At 46.3% G+C, this 17603-nt stretch overlaps 1 protein-coding gene across 1 annotated transcript; it reads left to right on the top strand.

The window, feature by feature from the left end:
* Positions 1–12501: 12501 nt before the first annotated feature.
* On the top strand, positions 12502–16471 carry FOXA2 (forkhead box A2). Its single transcript, XM_042461437.1, has 2 exons — positions 12502–12665; positions 15053–16471. Exons 1-2 carry the CDS (start codon positions 12579–12581, stop codon positions 16343–16345), a joined length of 1380 nt encoding a protein of 459 aa, XP_042317371.1. The 5' UTR covers positions 12502–12578; the 3' UTR covers positions 16346–16471.
* Positions 16472–17603: the final 1132 nt, after the last annotated feature.

Here is a 17603-nt window from a genome sequence, read left to right as displayed (position 1 = left end):
CCTTGCTTCTTTTAACATGTTTTTTTTTTCTGCATTTGAGTCCTTAAATGGTTCCCTGGCCATACCTGCACTTTTGCACCAGGGAAGTTTTTTCTCTTTGTTCTATATCTCATCACAAAGCAAGTCAGCTGGGTATTCTGCTGTATTCTACGTTACCATTTATCCTCCCACGCTTATGCTTTAGGCAGTTCACTTGGTCATCTGCACCCTTTGTGCTAGAGGGAAGTGTACAAGGGTTTGAATACAGGTATGTAAGAACCCCTGAAACCTCATATTTTCTGTACTCCCAGTTCTTGCTTGCACCATGGAGACTTGAGCACTGTGTAACATGTTCATTGTGTCTATAGGATAATGAGTTGCATGTGTGGTGGGGTACAGTGATACCATGGAGATCTTTCCCCATTGCAGTTTGTTTCTTCTGTGGCTGACTATTATTGGGGAGGGGGCAATGTCAGCTAAAGATGGGGGAGAAATTTGTTCAGTTCACAGTTTAGTGCATGCTGACCTGATTTCACATTTTTGAACTATTGTATGAATCAAAGCCCAGGAGCACATCTGCTTTGTTAACTGAGATATATTTGTACTATACTAGGAAAATTGCTTATGCAAGTATATGTAATCAGGCAAAACAGTCTATAAAATTGAGAAGAAAAATGAGGAGAAATGTATCCCAAATGCATATGAATTTTCATATGCTACAAGAACCCTTTTCATAAATTTTGCATGCTCTTTCTTATTCTTGATCAAAATCTAGATTAGTAAAGTTCTCAGAGTTTGAGATGGACTAAATTTAAGACTGGAATAGAAACTGCAAGCAATGCACTCAACAGATCCATCTACCCATATTGTTATGTAGCAGTTGCAACAACTGCTGAGGCACGGATGTCAGTTTTCACACATTCATTTCTGCCATGTTATCAATTCATCCTCATAATTTGTGCTGTAAGTGCACAAGATCCCAGGTATGCTATGCTGTTATACATCCCCATAACACCAATCAGTTTTTTTTGGTTACTGGTTAATTTTTTACAGAGTTCCCTGAAAAGAGTACTTCAAAATTAAAACAAGAGATTATAATAATGAGTCTATGATGATATTTTTATAGACTGCTCTGATTTGGTTGCCAAATCTGAAGCCCAGAAATACCATAAAGACTACAAAATATAACATGTGTGTGTATGTGTAACTGGAAATAAAGAGACAGGCTAATTGCAGGCAGAATATCTACCCAATTGTAAATAAAAATCAGAATGCCAACATAACTATTAAGACTGAGATATGAGCTGATTTAACTGATAATAACCTTCTAGTACGTACAATGTCTCATGTAGTTTGGTGGCAGACAGCCAAAAGCCAAGATTTAGCTCAAACTGATTTGTTTATATTATATTTAATAATCTGATTGGAGTAGAGAGTTGTTCACATAAAAGGACACTGTCAATGCCTTTGTTTTGATTTGACCAGATAGAACAACTGATAGACTTATTGGAGGTTAAGAGAGAAAAATCAGACTGCTTTTGCAGTCTGCAATGTATGAAGAGAAGGCTGTTCCTGCCATGCTGTTCCTGACAACTGATAAACTGCCCAGACACATGCTAAGAAGAGACGCAGTGAGGATGTTTGTAGCTATGTAATGAAGATTTATAGCTATAACAACTATAACAATAACAACTATAATAACGTTCAATGATATAAATGGATAAATGGCTGATTTATATTACAGTATTTAAGATGATAATATTCTTCTATTTGATAATATTCTTCAGAGATAATGGTTCAGTCCTTATGAAGGTGTAACATCTGACTTGCCATACACTGTACGCTAATGAATGTATGATGCCTTGTATGTAATGTAATGTAATGTAATGAAAACAATGTGTTCATGTCTGTAATTTTTTGCCTCTAAGTGGGCCTTATATATTTGTATATCTATGACTGCATATAATAAATAGCCTAAAATGGCCTAATAGACCAGAGAGCCTGGTCATTCTTCCATAGAAATATCCTGAGAGTCCAGTACTTAGGAATGCTTAAGTGGACTGTTGATGTTAACTCTGCCTGTCTCATTTTCAACATCATCACAAATTGGGTGCCCAGATGGCCAGAAGATGATAATAGGACCACAGATGGAGTACAGATTAGATGGCAAAGGACATTCAATCCCTCAGTCTAATCTTGAGATAGGGGTGGGGAACTATGCTTGTATCAACAGGTTTAGGAAGAGCAGGAGAAATCTAGGTATAGACAAAAATGAAATCCTGGTCCTCAACTATTACCACTAAGGTGAAATACCCTTTCCCAAGGTGAAAAAACTATACATTCCAGAGGGAACACATTGAAACATCCTCTAGCTTCATAATGTCTCTGACACGCCAGGTGTGTCAATGCAGAAGGCCTCAAGATTCAGCATTCCATTTGCCTGATACTCCATTCAGACCAGCATGCTCACGATCTTTTGCTTAGGCATGCAATACAACCTGTCTGTCAACTCTGCAAGTGTCTTGGCCAAACACCAAGTTCAAACCACAAAGCTCACTTTGTCAGAGAGCCACATCGCCCAGAAAAAGCTTGGACATGCCTAAAGCCATATTTCAAGTGGGCCTTGACTTGCTACCATGCAGGCAATTTTGCTTATATGTAAAAGCATTCAGCCTTGTATTCAGTTCTTCCAGCCTTTCCACCCTCTCCCTGTGTCTAAACAGGAACAAATTTCTGAACAAAGTTGTTTGTGACAGGAATCTAAATTCTGCGCAAAGAAAACTTGTATTCTGGCATTGTTGTGACATGACAATGATAGAACTGGGCCCTTACCACTCCTCCCCTAACTTGTCTGTGATGGTCTAACTAAGCAAGATATAAGACAGGCCAAAAATATAGGAAGCTGCCTTATACTGAGTTATACAACTGGTCCATCTGTCCCAATATTGACAACTCTGATCAGCAGCTCTCTCCAGAGTTTTAGGTCATGTCCTAAACTGCCCTGGAGATCCATGGTATTCTCGGGTAGTCCTCTCCTTAAATACCAACTAGATTACACCCTGATTAGCTACCAAAAATAAATTTGAAAGGTTGTGTTTGTGGTGGTATAGTAGTGTTTCAAGAGGTTCCAGATTCCCAACTCTTAAACTAGAACACTATGCCAGCTCATGTATCACACCCGATATCATTCCTAAGTAACTGAAAACTAGAGGGGTTGACAATAAAGAGTCTTGTGGCCCTTAAAAGATTAAACTTTTTTAAAAAAAATAGCATGACCTTTTGTGGATTATAGCCCAATTTTATCAAATTCATGGCATAAAATGCAAAAAATGTAGATATATTTGTATATCTATAGATATAGACACAGACATACACGCATGCAGATTTAGGCAGTGAAATCTGAGGGAAAACAAATGCAGATAGTATTGCGAGTGACAATTATATTATTAACTATGGCCATTCACAAAATCATTGTTGCTGATAATTGAAATAACTTGGCACAAAGTGGGCCAATTAACACAGATAGTAATAAGAAACTGTTACTCAAACTCAGACCTCTGGTGATAGACTGGGATGTCCTCATGAATTCTACCTTAATTGGATGGGGACAAGGCACCCCTCTGCCCTTTCTTTCAGGGACAAAAGTGTTGTGTGGATCCCACACAGATGTAATATAAGTTCCCATTTGTTTTTCTAGGTTTACTTCTTTGATTCTAATAGCATAGGGCCAAGCAGAAATGATCCTATTACTTTGTTACTATGTCAAAAAAGCAAAGGCTCCCATCATTCAGTACTTTGCATTTCAATTTGAATGATTTCCATCAGTCTCCTCCAACTATCAGTCTATGGGTTGAATCTGTGTCCTGAACTAAGTTGATATGGTGGCCCAGCAATACTTTGGCTGAGTTTTGTCAAAAAATGGATGCAGACACTTTCACCTGTTAGAAAAAGGGAAATGTTTTCAAGTTTTAAGAGAGTTGGTTGACTGTGGCATATTATGCCTCAATGCATCTACTTCCTAAGATCATTTGGAATCTTTACAAATAGTACCAACATTACTATGGAGCTTGAGAGTGAATGGAAGGCTCATTCTGAGTAACTCAGGCAGGATACAGACCACCCCTTTGGGGCGGCTTTCACCCGCCCCTTTCCCCGACGGATTGTGGCCTCAGCTGCCACAGCAGCAGCCCCGGAGGCTCCAATCCGCCGCTTTTCCTGGCCTCGGGGAAGCGGCAAAAAGCTGCTTCTCTGTGGCCTGGAAAGGGTTGTCCTTCGGGCTTCATGCCCCAAGGACACTCTGACAGTGGCGGGGAAAGGGAGAAAGGGGCCGCTTGGCCCCTTTCTCTCTGTATCACTGGCATGGCCATTTAAAGGCCGTGCCAGCAATATGTGCGGCTGAAGTAGCTCCAAAATGGAGCTTCTTCAGGCGCCACTGAAAGGGCACCACAAGCACCCTGCAGCGGCGTCAGGACGTCACATCTGCACTGTGCCGTTTGGCTGCGGCACGGCTATGACATCGTAATGGCGGCGCCCATGTAGACAGGGCATCACCATTAGAACACTGCGTTTGCGTGCTAGTGTTGCAGGGTGTCTGGAAAGGATGCCCCAAGGCAACCCTAGCATGTATCCAGGCCGGTGCTTTGCACCAGTCTAGATACCACCATAGTAAGCAGACTGGGCTTTGAGAATACAGATGATGTGATCATCTTTCATTTAACCTGGGATGGGAATTCTATGTTTTGTTGGTACCTGCCCTCAAGTTGACTTCAATGTATGGCAACCTCATGAATGAGAGACCTCCAAGTCACCCTATCAATAACAGCCCTGTTCAGATGTTGTAGACTCAAAGCTGTGACTTCCTTGACAGAGTCTATCCATCTGTAGTGCAATCGTCCTCTTTTTTTTACTGGCTTCTACCTTACCAAGCAGTGGGATGTGGTGGTGCTGACTCTGTCGATTGCAAGATCGTCAGTTTGGCAGTTCGAGGCCCAGGTGCTGCATTATGGGGTGAGCTCCCATCACTAGTCTCAGCTTCTGCCAACCTAGCAGTTTGAAAGCATGAAAATGCAAGTAGATAAATAGGTACCACTCTGGTGGGAAGGTAAACAGTGTTCTGTGCAATCAGACTGGCCACATGATCACAGAGTAGTCTCTGACCATGCTGGCTCTTTGACTTAGTAATAACCACAACCCCCTAAGGGCCATCCAGTCCAACCCCCTGCCATGTAGTAATACACAACCAAAGCACTCCCAAAAAATAGCCATCTAGTCTCTGTTTTAAAACCTCCAAAAAGAAGACATATGTTTGCAGTATGATCCCTAGTGCCTCTTTCTTTCCTGAAACCAGCTTGGACATCTAGCATTTCTCACTCCATGTATGGTCAAAGTCTTTGTCTTAGAATGTTGAGCATTGTTTGCTTGCCTGGGCGATCAATGCAATGTGTGGCTACTGTATCCCCAGTTTCCCCTTCCTTGGGGAAAGCTGTGGGCCATTGTTTTGTTTTCTATATTTGTTTACAGATTTTAGTTAGAACTAAAGTAGATTCTGTCTGTGAAAACTGAAGCAGCTATATTGGTATGCTATCTGTTCCTGGTGATTTATTTCTTGCAAGTGCTCTGAGTGCAGCTTCCACTTCACTTTTGAAAACTGGAGGTTCATCTTCATATGATTCTTCTTTAAATTAATCTGTCACCCTTTCATAATTTTTGTATATTTCTTCCTTGTATTGTTTCCATTTTTGTATTTAAAAAATCAACTTGCTCACGTAATGTGTTCCTCTGCTGGACGTAGAACATTCTCATTCTTGGTTTAAATTTCCCTTTGATTTCTCAGATCTTGTTGAAGAAGTCTCTCAATTTTTTTATTGACACCTTCTGTTTCTCTGTATTGGTTATTATATTAGTCCTCCATGTCTCTGCACACATGTTGTTGAACAGTTGCATTAGCGTTCTGACTCTATTTCCTTTTCTTTTTCCTTTTTGTCCATCCTTAACTGCTTGAGGTGCTTCATCTGATATACGATGAGGCTTCTATTTCTTTCTGGCTACAGATAGTGTCTTTTTACAGCCCTCTCTGACAATGTCCCTAACTTCAATCCAGAGTTCATCTGGCTCCAAGTCACATTGTTGTTGTGTGCTTTAAAATCATTTCCAACTTCTGGCAACTCTAAGGCTATCATGGGGGTTTTTTGTGAAGATTTGTTCAGAGGAGGCTTGCCATTGCCTTCCCCTGAAGCAGAGACTGTATGACAGTAGGTTTCATGGCTGAGCTGGGACTCAAACACTGGTCTCCAGAGTCATAGTCCAACACTCAAACCATTATTTTTTACATTCTCTTTACAGTCTTCAGGTTGTATTTCAGCATGATGGTTGGGTTAGTGTTCTTATTTAGTTTTATTCTAGTTTTTGTCATTAGTAGTTCATGATCTATGCCACAATCTGCTCATGGTTTTGTTTTTGCAGGAAGGATGGAGCTTCTCCATTTTTTACTTCTAATTATATAATCTATTTGATTTCTAGTTTGGTCATCAGATGATGTCCATGCATACAATTGCTTTTTGGGTTGCTTGTACAATGTGCTTGCGATGAACAAATTGTTGATCTTGCGAAATTCAGTGAGTCAGTCTCCTGCTTCATTTTGTAAATCTATGAATCCTATGATGCTCCAGATCAACGGTTAAATGGCAAGATCAACTATTAGATGGCAAGCTCCAGTCTTCCTGGACAGGGAGTGTTGAGAAATGCTGGAAGCCCACTTCTAATATAAATTATTGAGATTTTAAAATACCAGGCATCTTCCTTCATTTAGCCAAATAAACAAGGACCATTAAATAATTAGAATTAAGCAGCTGATGGTGCAATCTTGTTTAGATCTACTCAGAAGTCCAATGCAACTCTTTTCCAAGTTAGCATATTTAGGTCTGCAACTGCAAAAAGACTCATACTTCAGTGCTGGAAAAATAATCTTTCAACACTTATGATCCAATGGATAGCAGATCTCACAATGCTTCCAACATTTGAAAGAATGATGTGCAGACAAAATCTACAAATGGATATATATTTGGACATGTGATCAGCCTTTACAGAAACTCATGATTAATGAGATTGCCTTTTGTCCTTGTGTTTTTATTTCCCTGCTTTTGTTTATATTGCAACATTAGATCATGTAGAAACCTTTTTTGTATCTCTACCATGCATTAAAGTTGAATAAAGATTATTTTAATGAAAGTATTTAAAAAAAAATAGAGGGAAAACCAGTGTTAAGAGCATTATTCACAGAGAAGAAACTTTCTTACAGAGGATTCAGTGAGAAGTAATGCATTTTTTCTTTATCTTTTCTATGTGCTATATTCAAAATACTACCTTTTCTGGTATTTCATAGGTCATCACAGCCTCACCAGCACATGCTGGTGTCCATGGTTATCTTTTCCTGGCTATTTTAATATTAGTTTCGAATGTCATCTTCCATGGCTCCTTCTTTTCTTATATTAGCTATATATAAGAATCTTCCATCCAGCCACAGATACTAATCTCAATTTTAAAACAAAAACAACATAAAAACCCCTCTGATCCCCTCCAAGCTGGCAAAAGATGGTAAACACAGCTGATACTGGTTAGGCCCAAGACCTCTGAAGCACTTACAAAGGTATTCATGAACTTCAAGTGTCTTTGGTAGCAGGCTTTGCTAAGGGAGGGGGGCATTTGCCTAACAAGACATTAGGAGATGAATACTAATAAATGCAACCCCAATTTGCTCATACAGGCTAATCCACAAACCAAGGCAATCATTGGTTTCTGTATATTAATCCCATAGTTTCCTATTCCTTTCTTCTCCCACAATTGAGGGCAAGCTTAAGGTTTGCCTATCAGCATGTCATTTCCACTCCAACCTGTGATGTTTCAGCTATTTGAAAAAGTGAGCTAAACCTTTCCCAGCCCCCCATGTTTATTAGGAAGAGAACAAGGATGTGGAGCTGTAACAGGATTAATCTGTCCCTAGGTGCCATTTACAGGAAAGCCATTATGGATTGTTATACTTTGCAAAAGAGACTCCCCTCCTTGGCAGAGTCACACCACTCTGTAGATGTGGATCTCAGATTCACTGTATGTAGCTCCTGGAAAGAAAACAGAGATTAACAACTCTAGGGATCCCTGGGGAATAGGAAAGGTGGCACTTCCTGAGCAAGAAAAAGGGACCTGGCATGACATTTCCGGGGACAATTGTGTTGCTTCCCACACTTGCCAGGGATCCCCATTCTTGATTAAAAAGATGAGGCTTTAAAAAACACTGGGGAACAACTTTCACATGCATTTAAGGAAAGAGTTATCAGTCAACTTTTGAATACTAATGAATTCTGCCCTCACTAGATTTACAGAAGAGATGTCACACACCCCAAGTCAATCTCGGTTTAAAATGTCAATTCAGTTACTTGAAAGAAAATTTGTCCCCCTTTTCCTTTCTTCCAGCATCCTAAAAATACAAATCAGATGGCTGCAATTAGTTTAGCACACAACAAAATACAAAAGAAGGCATAAAATCCACAGGTCCATTATGTAACCAGCAGTCTGAAAGGCCAAACACACAAAATGAAAAATGAAAACCCACTGATATAACTAGAAATCTACCACCTAATTAATTGCTCAATCTGCCCCCCCCCCCCCCCAAAAATCCCAAGATTGCTATTGCATAGCACAGTGGCACCTAAAGCATAACAGGTGCTGGATGGATCTCTCTCTCTCTTTCTCGAGTGTGTGTTGTGGTGTGTACATACATGTGTACACATACCTGTATCAGATTTGTTTCACAGCCAGGACAGAAGACCTCTAAGAAGACCACCACAGACTATAAGGCCTCCAGAGAATGGCCTCCAGAGAAGACTACTTACAGGTTCTCTGGTGGTGCAAAGACATAAAACTGAACACAAAAGTCAGAATCATACAAGCCATGGTTTTCCCTATTACCATGTATGGATGTGTGGGCTGGACAGTAAAGAATGAAGGTAGGAGAAAAATCAATTCATTTGAGATGTGGTGCTGGAGAAGAGTGCTGAGGATTTCGTGGACAGCCAAAAAGACAAATGGATCCTAGATCAGATCGAGCCAAAAGTCTCCCTGGAAGTCAAGATGGCAAAACTGAGGCTGTTGTACTTCAGACACATCATGTGACAGCTCAACTCATTGAAAAAAAACCAATAATACCAGGAAAAGTGAAGGGAAGTAGAAATAGAGGAAGGCCACATGCTAGATGGAAGGAAGGGTTCTATTAGGGAGGTCAGTTATATGTTTGCAGAAACTAAACAAAGCAGAGGACAGGGGGGTCTTGGAGATATCTCATCCCCAGAGGTTTCCATGGGTCGAGATCAGACAATCAGGATTCCATCCCTGGCTTCCCATAGTCCTAATCCCACACCCAGGTCCCTACGCTGGCCCTCAAGTAAATGCCCTTGCAGATTTTGAAGAAGGGCATTGACTGGATAGGAGCCCAGTTTAGTCCCAGAACCTCTTTTTGCTACAAAGACTGATCTTAGCATAGGCCCCAGAGATATTTTTCGGGTTCAGGGGCTCCCAATTGAGGGTGGGACAGCAAGACTTCAAAGCCAGCTGAGATTGTGTGTGTGTGAAAGTGTGTGTGTGAGATAGAAGGGATTTCCAGTTCTGCTGGGGTTCCTGTCCTTCTCCACTTTAGATTTTACAGCCTTGAAGCGAAAATCAGGCACAGGAGATGGAATATTCCCAAGCACTTTCTGCAGTCCCATTGGTTTCAACAGGTGTCAGAGCATAATTAAACCTCAAAAGAGCTCTTCTCTTTAGGGCTATAACTCTCAAACCCTCTGCCCACAGTGTGACCCCATTCTGGGAGTTGTAGCATGGAGGGGGAGGACATTCCAGACCTTATCCATCCCTGTGGAGGGAAGCTTTTCCAAGCACCCTTAATTTTGACCCTCTCCTCTGGGGTATTAGCTGCTCCTCCTAATTTGGTATCATCTGCAAAATTTGATAGGTAAAGAGGAGCCATTGCTGAGCATTTTGGCCAGTCAACCAATTACAAATCCACCTATCAGTTGCATTGTGTAGCTCCCATTTAGCTACCTTGTTTGCAAGAATACCATGGGGGGGGGGGGGGGGCTTGTCAAAGGCCTTGCTGGAACCAAGATATGCTACATCCACAGCATTCCCTTCATCTATCAAGCTGGTAATTTTATCAAAAATAGAAATCAGAGGAAAGATGTAGGAGGAGGTAGGCAGGGAGGGAAGGTGCCCATGCTTGCATGCCTGGCTTAGGCTAACCAGGTGGCAGCAGGCACCCTTCCCTTGGCTCTGGGTGCCAGTCACCTGTGGGAACCCTTGGCCCGTGAGGTCTTGCGTGTGAGCCCTGTTTTGAGCATTGACTAGGACTCTGGAGACCAGAGTTCGAATCTCAGCTCAGGCCAGTAGAAACTTACTGGGTGACCTTGGGCAAGTCACACCCTCTCAGCCTCATAGGCTAGCAATAGAAAAAACTCCTCTGAAGAAATCTTGCCAAGAAAAACAGACAATAGGTTCACCTTGGAAGCTGGCTTCCTTCCCGCCTGGGTGCCAGCGATTGGGCAAGGGACATGGGGCAGGGCAGGATGGAGGGCAGCTGAAAGAAAAAGAGCTCCCCTCCCTCCCCTCCAGGGACGAGCCTGTCAGGCCTGGCTGAGAGACTCCGAGGCTGTTTGTTTTAGTTACGAAATGTTGCAGGTGGCTCGGGGACAGTTGGGCAAAAGCTAGCTCCCTTAGGACAACTGGCTTTTGGAGGTCTGCCCTAGAAGCTGGCAGAAGCAACTAGGGGCAGTTGGTGGGGCCTCTAGGCCTCCGCCTCATGCACCTTAAAGACTGGATTTTCTCAAAGCCATGTCTACCAAATCATTGGGTCCTTGTCGCATCTGATGAAGAGGTCTGTGGTCCACCAAACTTTATGCCACTTTTTTTTTAAAGAGCTATATTTCAGAGGGAGGCACCTCTGAGGCTTCCTTGCCTAAGCAAACCCTATGAAATTAGGCAACAAGACATAGACACAAGACACTGTCTTTAAGGTGCCACAACATTTGTTTTCAGTGTGGTTGGTATCACTGGTCCCTCTGACTTTGTGAGGCATTCTGGCTGATCTAGGTTATGGGCTGCAGATTTCCCTGGGCTTTAGTTTCTTTGGAGATAAAAGGCAGGCTGAAAGGATGGCCTTCCTTCCTTCCTTCCTTCCTTCCTTCCTTCCTCCCTCTTTCAGGTCTGTTCTAAACACTTGCCAATCCCAAACCTCTTGGTCGGCCTTATTTTGGCCTTATTTCGAGCAAACATAGTACTTACTGCAAGCCTTGAGCTGCTGCTTCCAATTCCCCTTGAAACATGAAAGGGCGGCTATAACATTTTTGATACCTGACTGATTTTTATGAATACCTCCAAGTATCAAAAAATGTTGTAACCGTCCTTTCATGTTCCTGGAGGGAGATGGTTGGCATCATCCTCATCCTCATCATCTGCTCCTGTAAAACAAGTGGACGAAACTGTGCTTCAAAAAGGCAGAGCAGGTAGGAAAAGCACACTATGACATGAACAAAAATCCACCAGTGATACCTTTACTGGCCAGCCACTATGATCGGGTCCAAAACACACCGCAGAAAGGATCCAGTTTGAAACTGCCTTAACTGCCCTGGCTGAATGCCAGGGATTTCTGGGAACTGTAGTTTTGTGAGACATTTAGACTCCTCTGTTAGAGAGCTCTGGGGCCACAAGAAAGAACAACCCCGATGATTCCCTAGCACTGAGCCAAGGCACTTAAATCAGTCTCAAACTCACTTTTTTCTGCAGTGTGTTTTGGACCTTGGTTAATGTATATTTTAATTATGCAAGTGATAACACTTTCATACTCGTGTGAAATGGCTCCATTCTAAGAAATCCTGAGATGTTTAGTTTGGTGAGGCACTTAGAGTTCTCTGCTACAGAGCTCTGTTTTCCTGAACTGCAGGAAAATGATATCCTGCATCTATGCTACAGAAATAACTTGATCTAATCTTTAATCCCTCTTTTTTCAGGGATCTTCCCTTCTTAATATCACGTCAAACTACAAATACCAACAACGATCCCGATGATTCCCTAGCCTTGAGCCAGGGCAATCCAAGCGGTCTCAAACTGGATCATTTCTGCAGTGTGTTTAGGAGCTAGGACTCCAAAGAAGTGTTCGACTCGCCTTGGAAACGCCTTGGGCGACCTCGGGCGAATCACACACTCTCAGCCTTCTAAAATAGGCTGAGGCAACCTGCTGGGGATCCATCCATCGGGTCAGGAAAACCCTCCCAACCACCAATATTGGAGGCACCCTTGTGGGTGAAGCGTGGCCCTTGGAGGGGAGACAGGCCCAAGGGGGATCCGAGAGCAGGGAATCCCTCGAGAGAGGGAGGGAAAGAAGGAAGGAAGGAAAGAAGGAGGGGGGGGTAGCGTGGGAGTCGAAACCATAGAACGGCACGAGCACGCGGAGTGCAGCAACTCTCTCTCTCTTTTTGGTTGCCCGCTCCCTCTCTCTCCCTCTCCCTCTCTCTCTCTCTCTGTCGTCGCTTGTTGTGGCTGTTAAATTTTAAACTGCCATGCACTCGGCGTCCAGTATGCTGGGAGTGGTGAAAATGGAAGGACACGAGCACGCGGAGTGGAGCAACTACTACGGCGAGCCGGAGGTAAAGGGCAAAAGCGGTGTGGGTCTCTCTCTCTCTCTCTCTCTCTCTCTGTTTGTGTGTGGGTCCCCCACCCAATCCCCGAGCCTCCTCCTCCTCTTGCTCCTGCTGCTCCTCCAAAACAGGGACTCCCTCTCCCTCTCTCTCGCTCCCTCTTTTTATACAACCCTGTGTGTGTTAGCCTTGAGATAATATTAACTTTTGTGATCAAATATTGACTTGCGAAGCCTCCAAATCCTTTTGCCATGCCTAGCCGCGCTATCCTAACAAAGTTGTGTTTGGCAGAGAGAGGTTGGGGGGGTGGGGGGAGGAAGGGCGTTGGGGGGAAGGTATAAGGAACCAGGGGGGAGAGGGGGGACGTTTATGGCTACAAACCTCCGGCGGGGAAGGTTCGGCGTCGGAGGGGGGGGGGTACAAGCCCCAGATCCCCGCAAGGATCCCCCACCCCCCACCCCCCATCTGGGATCGGCCTTCATCTGGAGGGCAAGGCTTCACCCTCAACTCCAGGGTGGTTCTGGTCCCAACTTTTCCTTGGCTCCACACTGGAGGACGCGGCGGAGACTTTCCGACTTTCCGATTCTCTCTTGGAGCCTTTTGATATCCGATTTTAAAAGTAGCCCCTCATTGACTTCCATGGGGTTTCAAGTTCCCTCAGCCTGGGTGCCTCTCCCCGGGGTCCAGGAGTCACACTGCCCCCCAATCCCCGACCTAAAGACTGGATGCGACTTTGGGCTGAAATCAAATCCTCTGCATGGGTTCGATTCCGGGCTGAAACCGAATCCTCTAAATCAGTGTGTTGAGGGAGGGAGGGTGGGGAGGGACACAAATCCCAAGGACAACTGTTTCTGTTGAGTCCTGTTACGGATCCGGCTTGGTGTGGGTTAGCAACGCTAATATATACACACACACACACATACCGGTCACTCGGGAAGAGTCGCCTTCTCTGCCAGCTGGAAAGGCTTCCGTTTTTTACCTGTGTGACGCTGCGATCCGGAGTACATTTACCAGGAAAGAAGTCCGATCGGGCTCCGCGGCACTTACTTGCTCACCAGTAAACACTCCCAGGATTTGAAGTCGAAGGCTTTCAAGGCCGGCATCCATCGTTTTTCGGTGGGGTTTTCGGGCTAGGTGGCCATGTTCTAGAAGAGTAGCTCTTCTAGAACATGGTCACATAGTCCGAAAACCCCACAAAAAAACCTACTCGCAGTATTATATGTGTGTGTGTTTGAAGCGGGGGAATTATCGGACTTATTTCCTGGCAAAGCTGCGGTATCGATTGGTGTTTTTAATCTGACCTTCTCTCCAAACCTATAAGCCAGGAAAGCTTTTCACGTTTCCACCCGATTCTATTTTTTCTCCCCTCCTAACTCACTAAGAAACACTTTACTGGGCAAACTGTATCTGAGGAAGTAGACTTTAGTCTAGGAAAGCTCACGCTGCCCACTACTTTCTTTCCGTTAGTCTTAAAAGTGCTACACACCGATCCTACAGACTAACCCGGCGGTGTCTTTGAACTTTAAAACTCCCGTGTTTTAAAAGAAAGGGACGATGAAAAAGTAAAACGAAAGGACAACGGGAACACAAGCCCTAGAGCGAGGAATGCTATTCAGATCGGAGGGCTGGAATGCGATCGCCCAGGCACTTGGGGGGGGGATTAACACCCAGGTCCTCCCTCCTTTCCTCCCTTCCTTCCTTTGCCCCCTTCCTTTCTTTCTTTGGTGATTTCGGTGAAAGTTCTCTCTCAGTTTGGCGCGACTGGGATCCAGGGGCTAAGAATGGGCACGATCCAGTCTAATTTAGGCTTTTATGGAGGGAAGGGGATCACTTTATCTCAATTCCGACTTGGCTAGTACAGTAAATTTCTCCCAACTGAGCCAAGCCTTGGAACACCTGCTTAACTCTGCTCGTGCAGTGCCTGGATCGTGGCTAAACCGACCTCGGGACTCCCGGACAATGTCTTGTTTGAACGTGTAAGCCGGCCCCCGGTTGTGTTGCACAGAGAGACGGGATAGAAAAACATTTTATCATTATCATTATTATTCCAAGGGGAGGGTTGCTGCTTCTCAAGTGAGACGGGATCACCGCGGCCTCCTCGGGAGTAAACCCCGTGGGAAGGCCGACAGATGGAGGTCAGGGTGACCAGGCATCCTCCTTTTCCCGGACACGTCCTAAATAGCCTCAGTTCAAGGAAGGATTCCAAAATGCCCTCCGTTTGGAGCGGGACTCCAAAGCATGTGTTATTACTGATGATATTTCTAGGTATATTTCCTTTTTTCTTTCCTTTCCCCTGGGAAGTCCTCCATACAGCAGTGCCTGGTCCTCCTTTGCCATGGAGAGCCTACCTAACCCCCTGTCTCTCGCCCGTCCCTCCTTTCCCCCCTCTTCTGCAGGGCTACTCGGCCATGAACGCCGGCCTGGGCATGAACAGCTACATGGGCATGGCCGGCATGGGCACGGCGGCGGGCAACATGACGGGCTCCGGAGGCTCGATGGGCATGTCGTACGCGGCGGGGCCGGCGGGGATGAGCCTCTCCCCGGGCGCGGGGGCCATGGCCGGCATGGCGGCCCACCTGAGCCCCAGCCTGAGTCCGCTGGGGGCCGGGGCCGGCTCGATGGGGGGCCCGCTGGGCGCTTATTCGGCTCTGAGCCCCGTCGGGGGCGGCGGGGGCGGCGGGCCCTACGGCGGGGGTCCCCCGGGTCCCTCGGGCTCCGTCGGGGGCCTGGGCCGGGCCCGGGACGCCAAGAGCTACCGCCGGAGCTACACTCACGCCAAGCCGCCCTACTCCTACATCTCTCTGATCACCATGGCCATCCAGCAGTCGCCCAACAAGATGCTGACGCTGAGCGAGATCTACCAGTGGATCATGGACCTCTTCCCCTTCTACCGCCAGAACCAGCAGCGCTGGCAGAACTCCATCCGCCACTCGCTCTCCTTCAACGACTGCTTCCTCAAAGTGCCCCGCTCCCCGGACAAGCCCGGCAAGGGATCCTTCTGGACCCTCCACCCGGACTCCGGCAACATGTTCGAGAACGGCTGCTACCTCCGGCGCCAGAAGCGCTTCAAGTGTGACAAGCCCCCCGGGGCGGCCAAGCAGCAGCATCAGCAGCAATCCGGAGCCCCGGGGGGCTCTCCGGCCTCGTCGGGGGGCTCCTCTTCATCGCACGGCAAGAAGGCAGCCGCCCAGCCCTCGCAGCAGCCCGAGCGCCCCGACCTCCCCAACGGCGGAGCCCCCGAGTCGCCCCACTCCAGCGCCTCCCCCTGCCAGGAGCACAAGCGGGGGCCCCTGGGCGACCTCAAGGGCCACCCGGAGCCCGCCCCGTCCCCGGCCCAGCAGCAGCAGCAGCAACAGCACCTGTTGGCCCAGCACCACCTGGCCTCCCACGAGGCCCACCTCAAGGCCGAACACCACTACGCTTTCAACCACCCCTTCTCCATCACCAACCTCATGTCCTCCCCGGAGCACCACCAGCACCCCCCGCACCCCCACCAGCACCCCCAGCACCAGCACGACCCCAAGGCCTACGAGCAGGTCATGCACTACACCAGCTACGGCTCGCCCGTCGCCGGCAGCCTCGCCATGGGCCCCGTCGCCAACAAAAGCCCCCTCGAGGCCTCCCCGCTGGGGCCCGACGCCGCCTACTACCAAGGGGTCTACGCCCGGCCCATCATGAACTCCTCCTAAAGGGACCCCTGGCCGCCTGGCCGCCCTTCCTTCCCTTTTTCCTTCCTTCCTTCCTTCCTTCCTTTTGTGCTTCCTTCTTCTGCCTCCTTTACTCCCTCCTTTCCTTTTTTCCTCCCTCCCTTCCCTTTTTCCTTCCTTTCTTCCTTCCCTGCTTCCTTTTTTCTCCCACCCGCCTGCCCGCCCTCTCTCTCTCTTTTCCTTTCTTCTTTCCTTTTTTCCTCCCTCCCTCCCTCCTCCTTCCTTCTTTCTCTTTTTCCTTCCTTCCTTCCTTCCTTCCTTCCTTCCTTCCTTCCTTTCCTCCCTCCCTCCTTCCTTCCCCTTTTCCTGGTCCTCAAACACGGACAGACGTTCCGCGGTCCCTCTTTCTCTCCCGTCCCAAGACCCAAAGGAGACTTTGCTGGGCGGGAGGAAAGGGGGCAACCCTCCCTCCATGGGAGAGAAGGAACTTGGGGCCTAGAGAGCGGCCCAGTTGCCCCAGACTTCCAGCCCAGCCGTCTACAGCCTCCCTGGGCACTTTTGCTCCGACCCAGATCCAAAGGCCTGCTGACTGAAAGCCTCTAGTCCTATTTATCAAAGAAGGAGAAAAACAGATGGAGAGGGAAGAAAAACTTTCTGTCCGGCTCGGAACTATTAGGAAAGAAGCCCCCCGTCTTTTTCCGACGTTGGCTGTTCTGTAAGACCTTTCCCGACTCTTGTCCTGCGGCTCTCCTTCCTCCTTGACGTCGGGGGCAGAAATCGCGGTCTCCCACAGAGAAGATCTTTCTCTCTCGGGCTCTTCGCCATCCTCACTCTTCTTCAGCGGTTGGATTTTCTTTGGGAGGTTCCTTTTCCGTTCCTTTAAGCGACTCCTTGTACATTTCTTTCTCTCCCTCTCATTTTTCTTTTCGTCGCAGGGAGTTATAAATATATCTATTTTTGGGGGTGTGAAAATGAGACAGACATGTGTGTGTGTGTGTGTGTATGAACCCATGTTAGATTTTGAAACTGTGGATCAAAATAAAAGACTATAGTATTGTGAAGTGGGGGGGGGGGGGGGGGAAAAAAAAGAAAGGGGGGGGGGGGAAAGACTTTAGGTTGTAATTTGACCCAGGAAGATTTGATGTTACCGGGAGCCCAAACGGCTCGGATCGAATTAATTTATCGTTTCTGTACGCTTTTATTTATGGCTTTTCAAATCTGTATTCTGGTAACGACCAACCAAATGCCCACAAACCTATATTAAAATGCTGTTGGAGATTTCTTCCCCTCCTTTAATTTT

Source organism: Sceloporus undulatus, chromosome 4 (assembly GCF_019175285.1).
Source record: "Sceloporus undulatus isolate JIND9_A2432 ecotype Alabama chromosome 4, SceUnd_v1.1, whole genome shotgun sequence".
Classification (NCBI taxonomy): domain Eukaryota; kingdom Metazoa; phylum Chordata; class Lepidosauria; order Squamata; family Phrynosomatidae; genus Sceloporus; species Sceloporus undulatus.
Note: the sequence above shows the minus strand (reverse complement) of the source record. Positions and strands in the feature narration are given on the sequence as shown.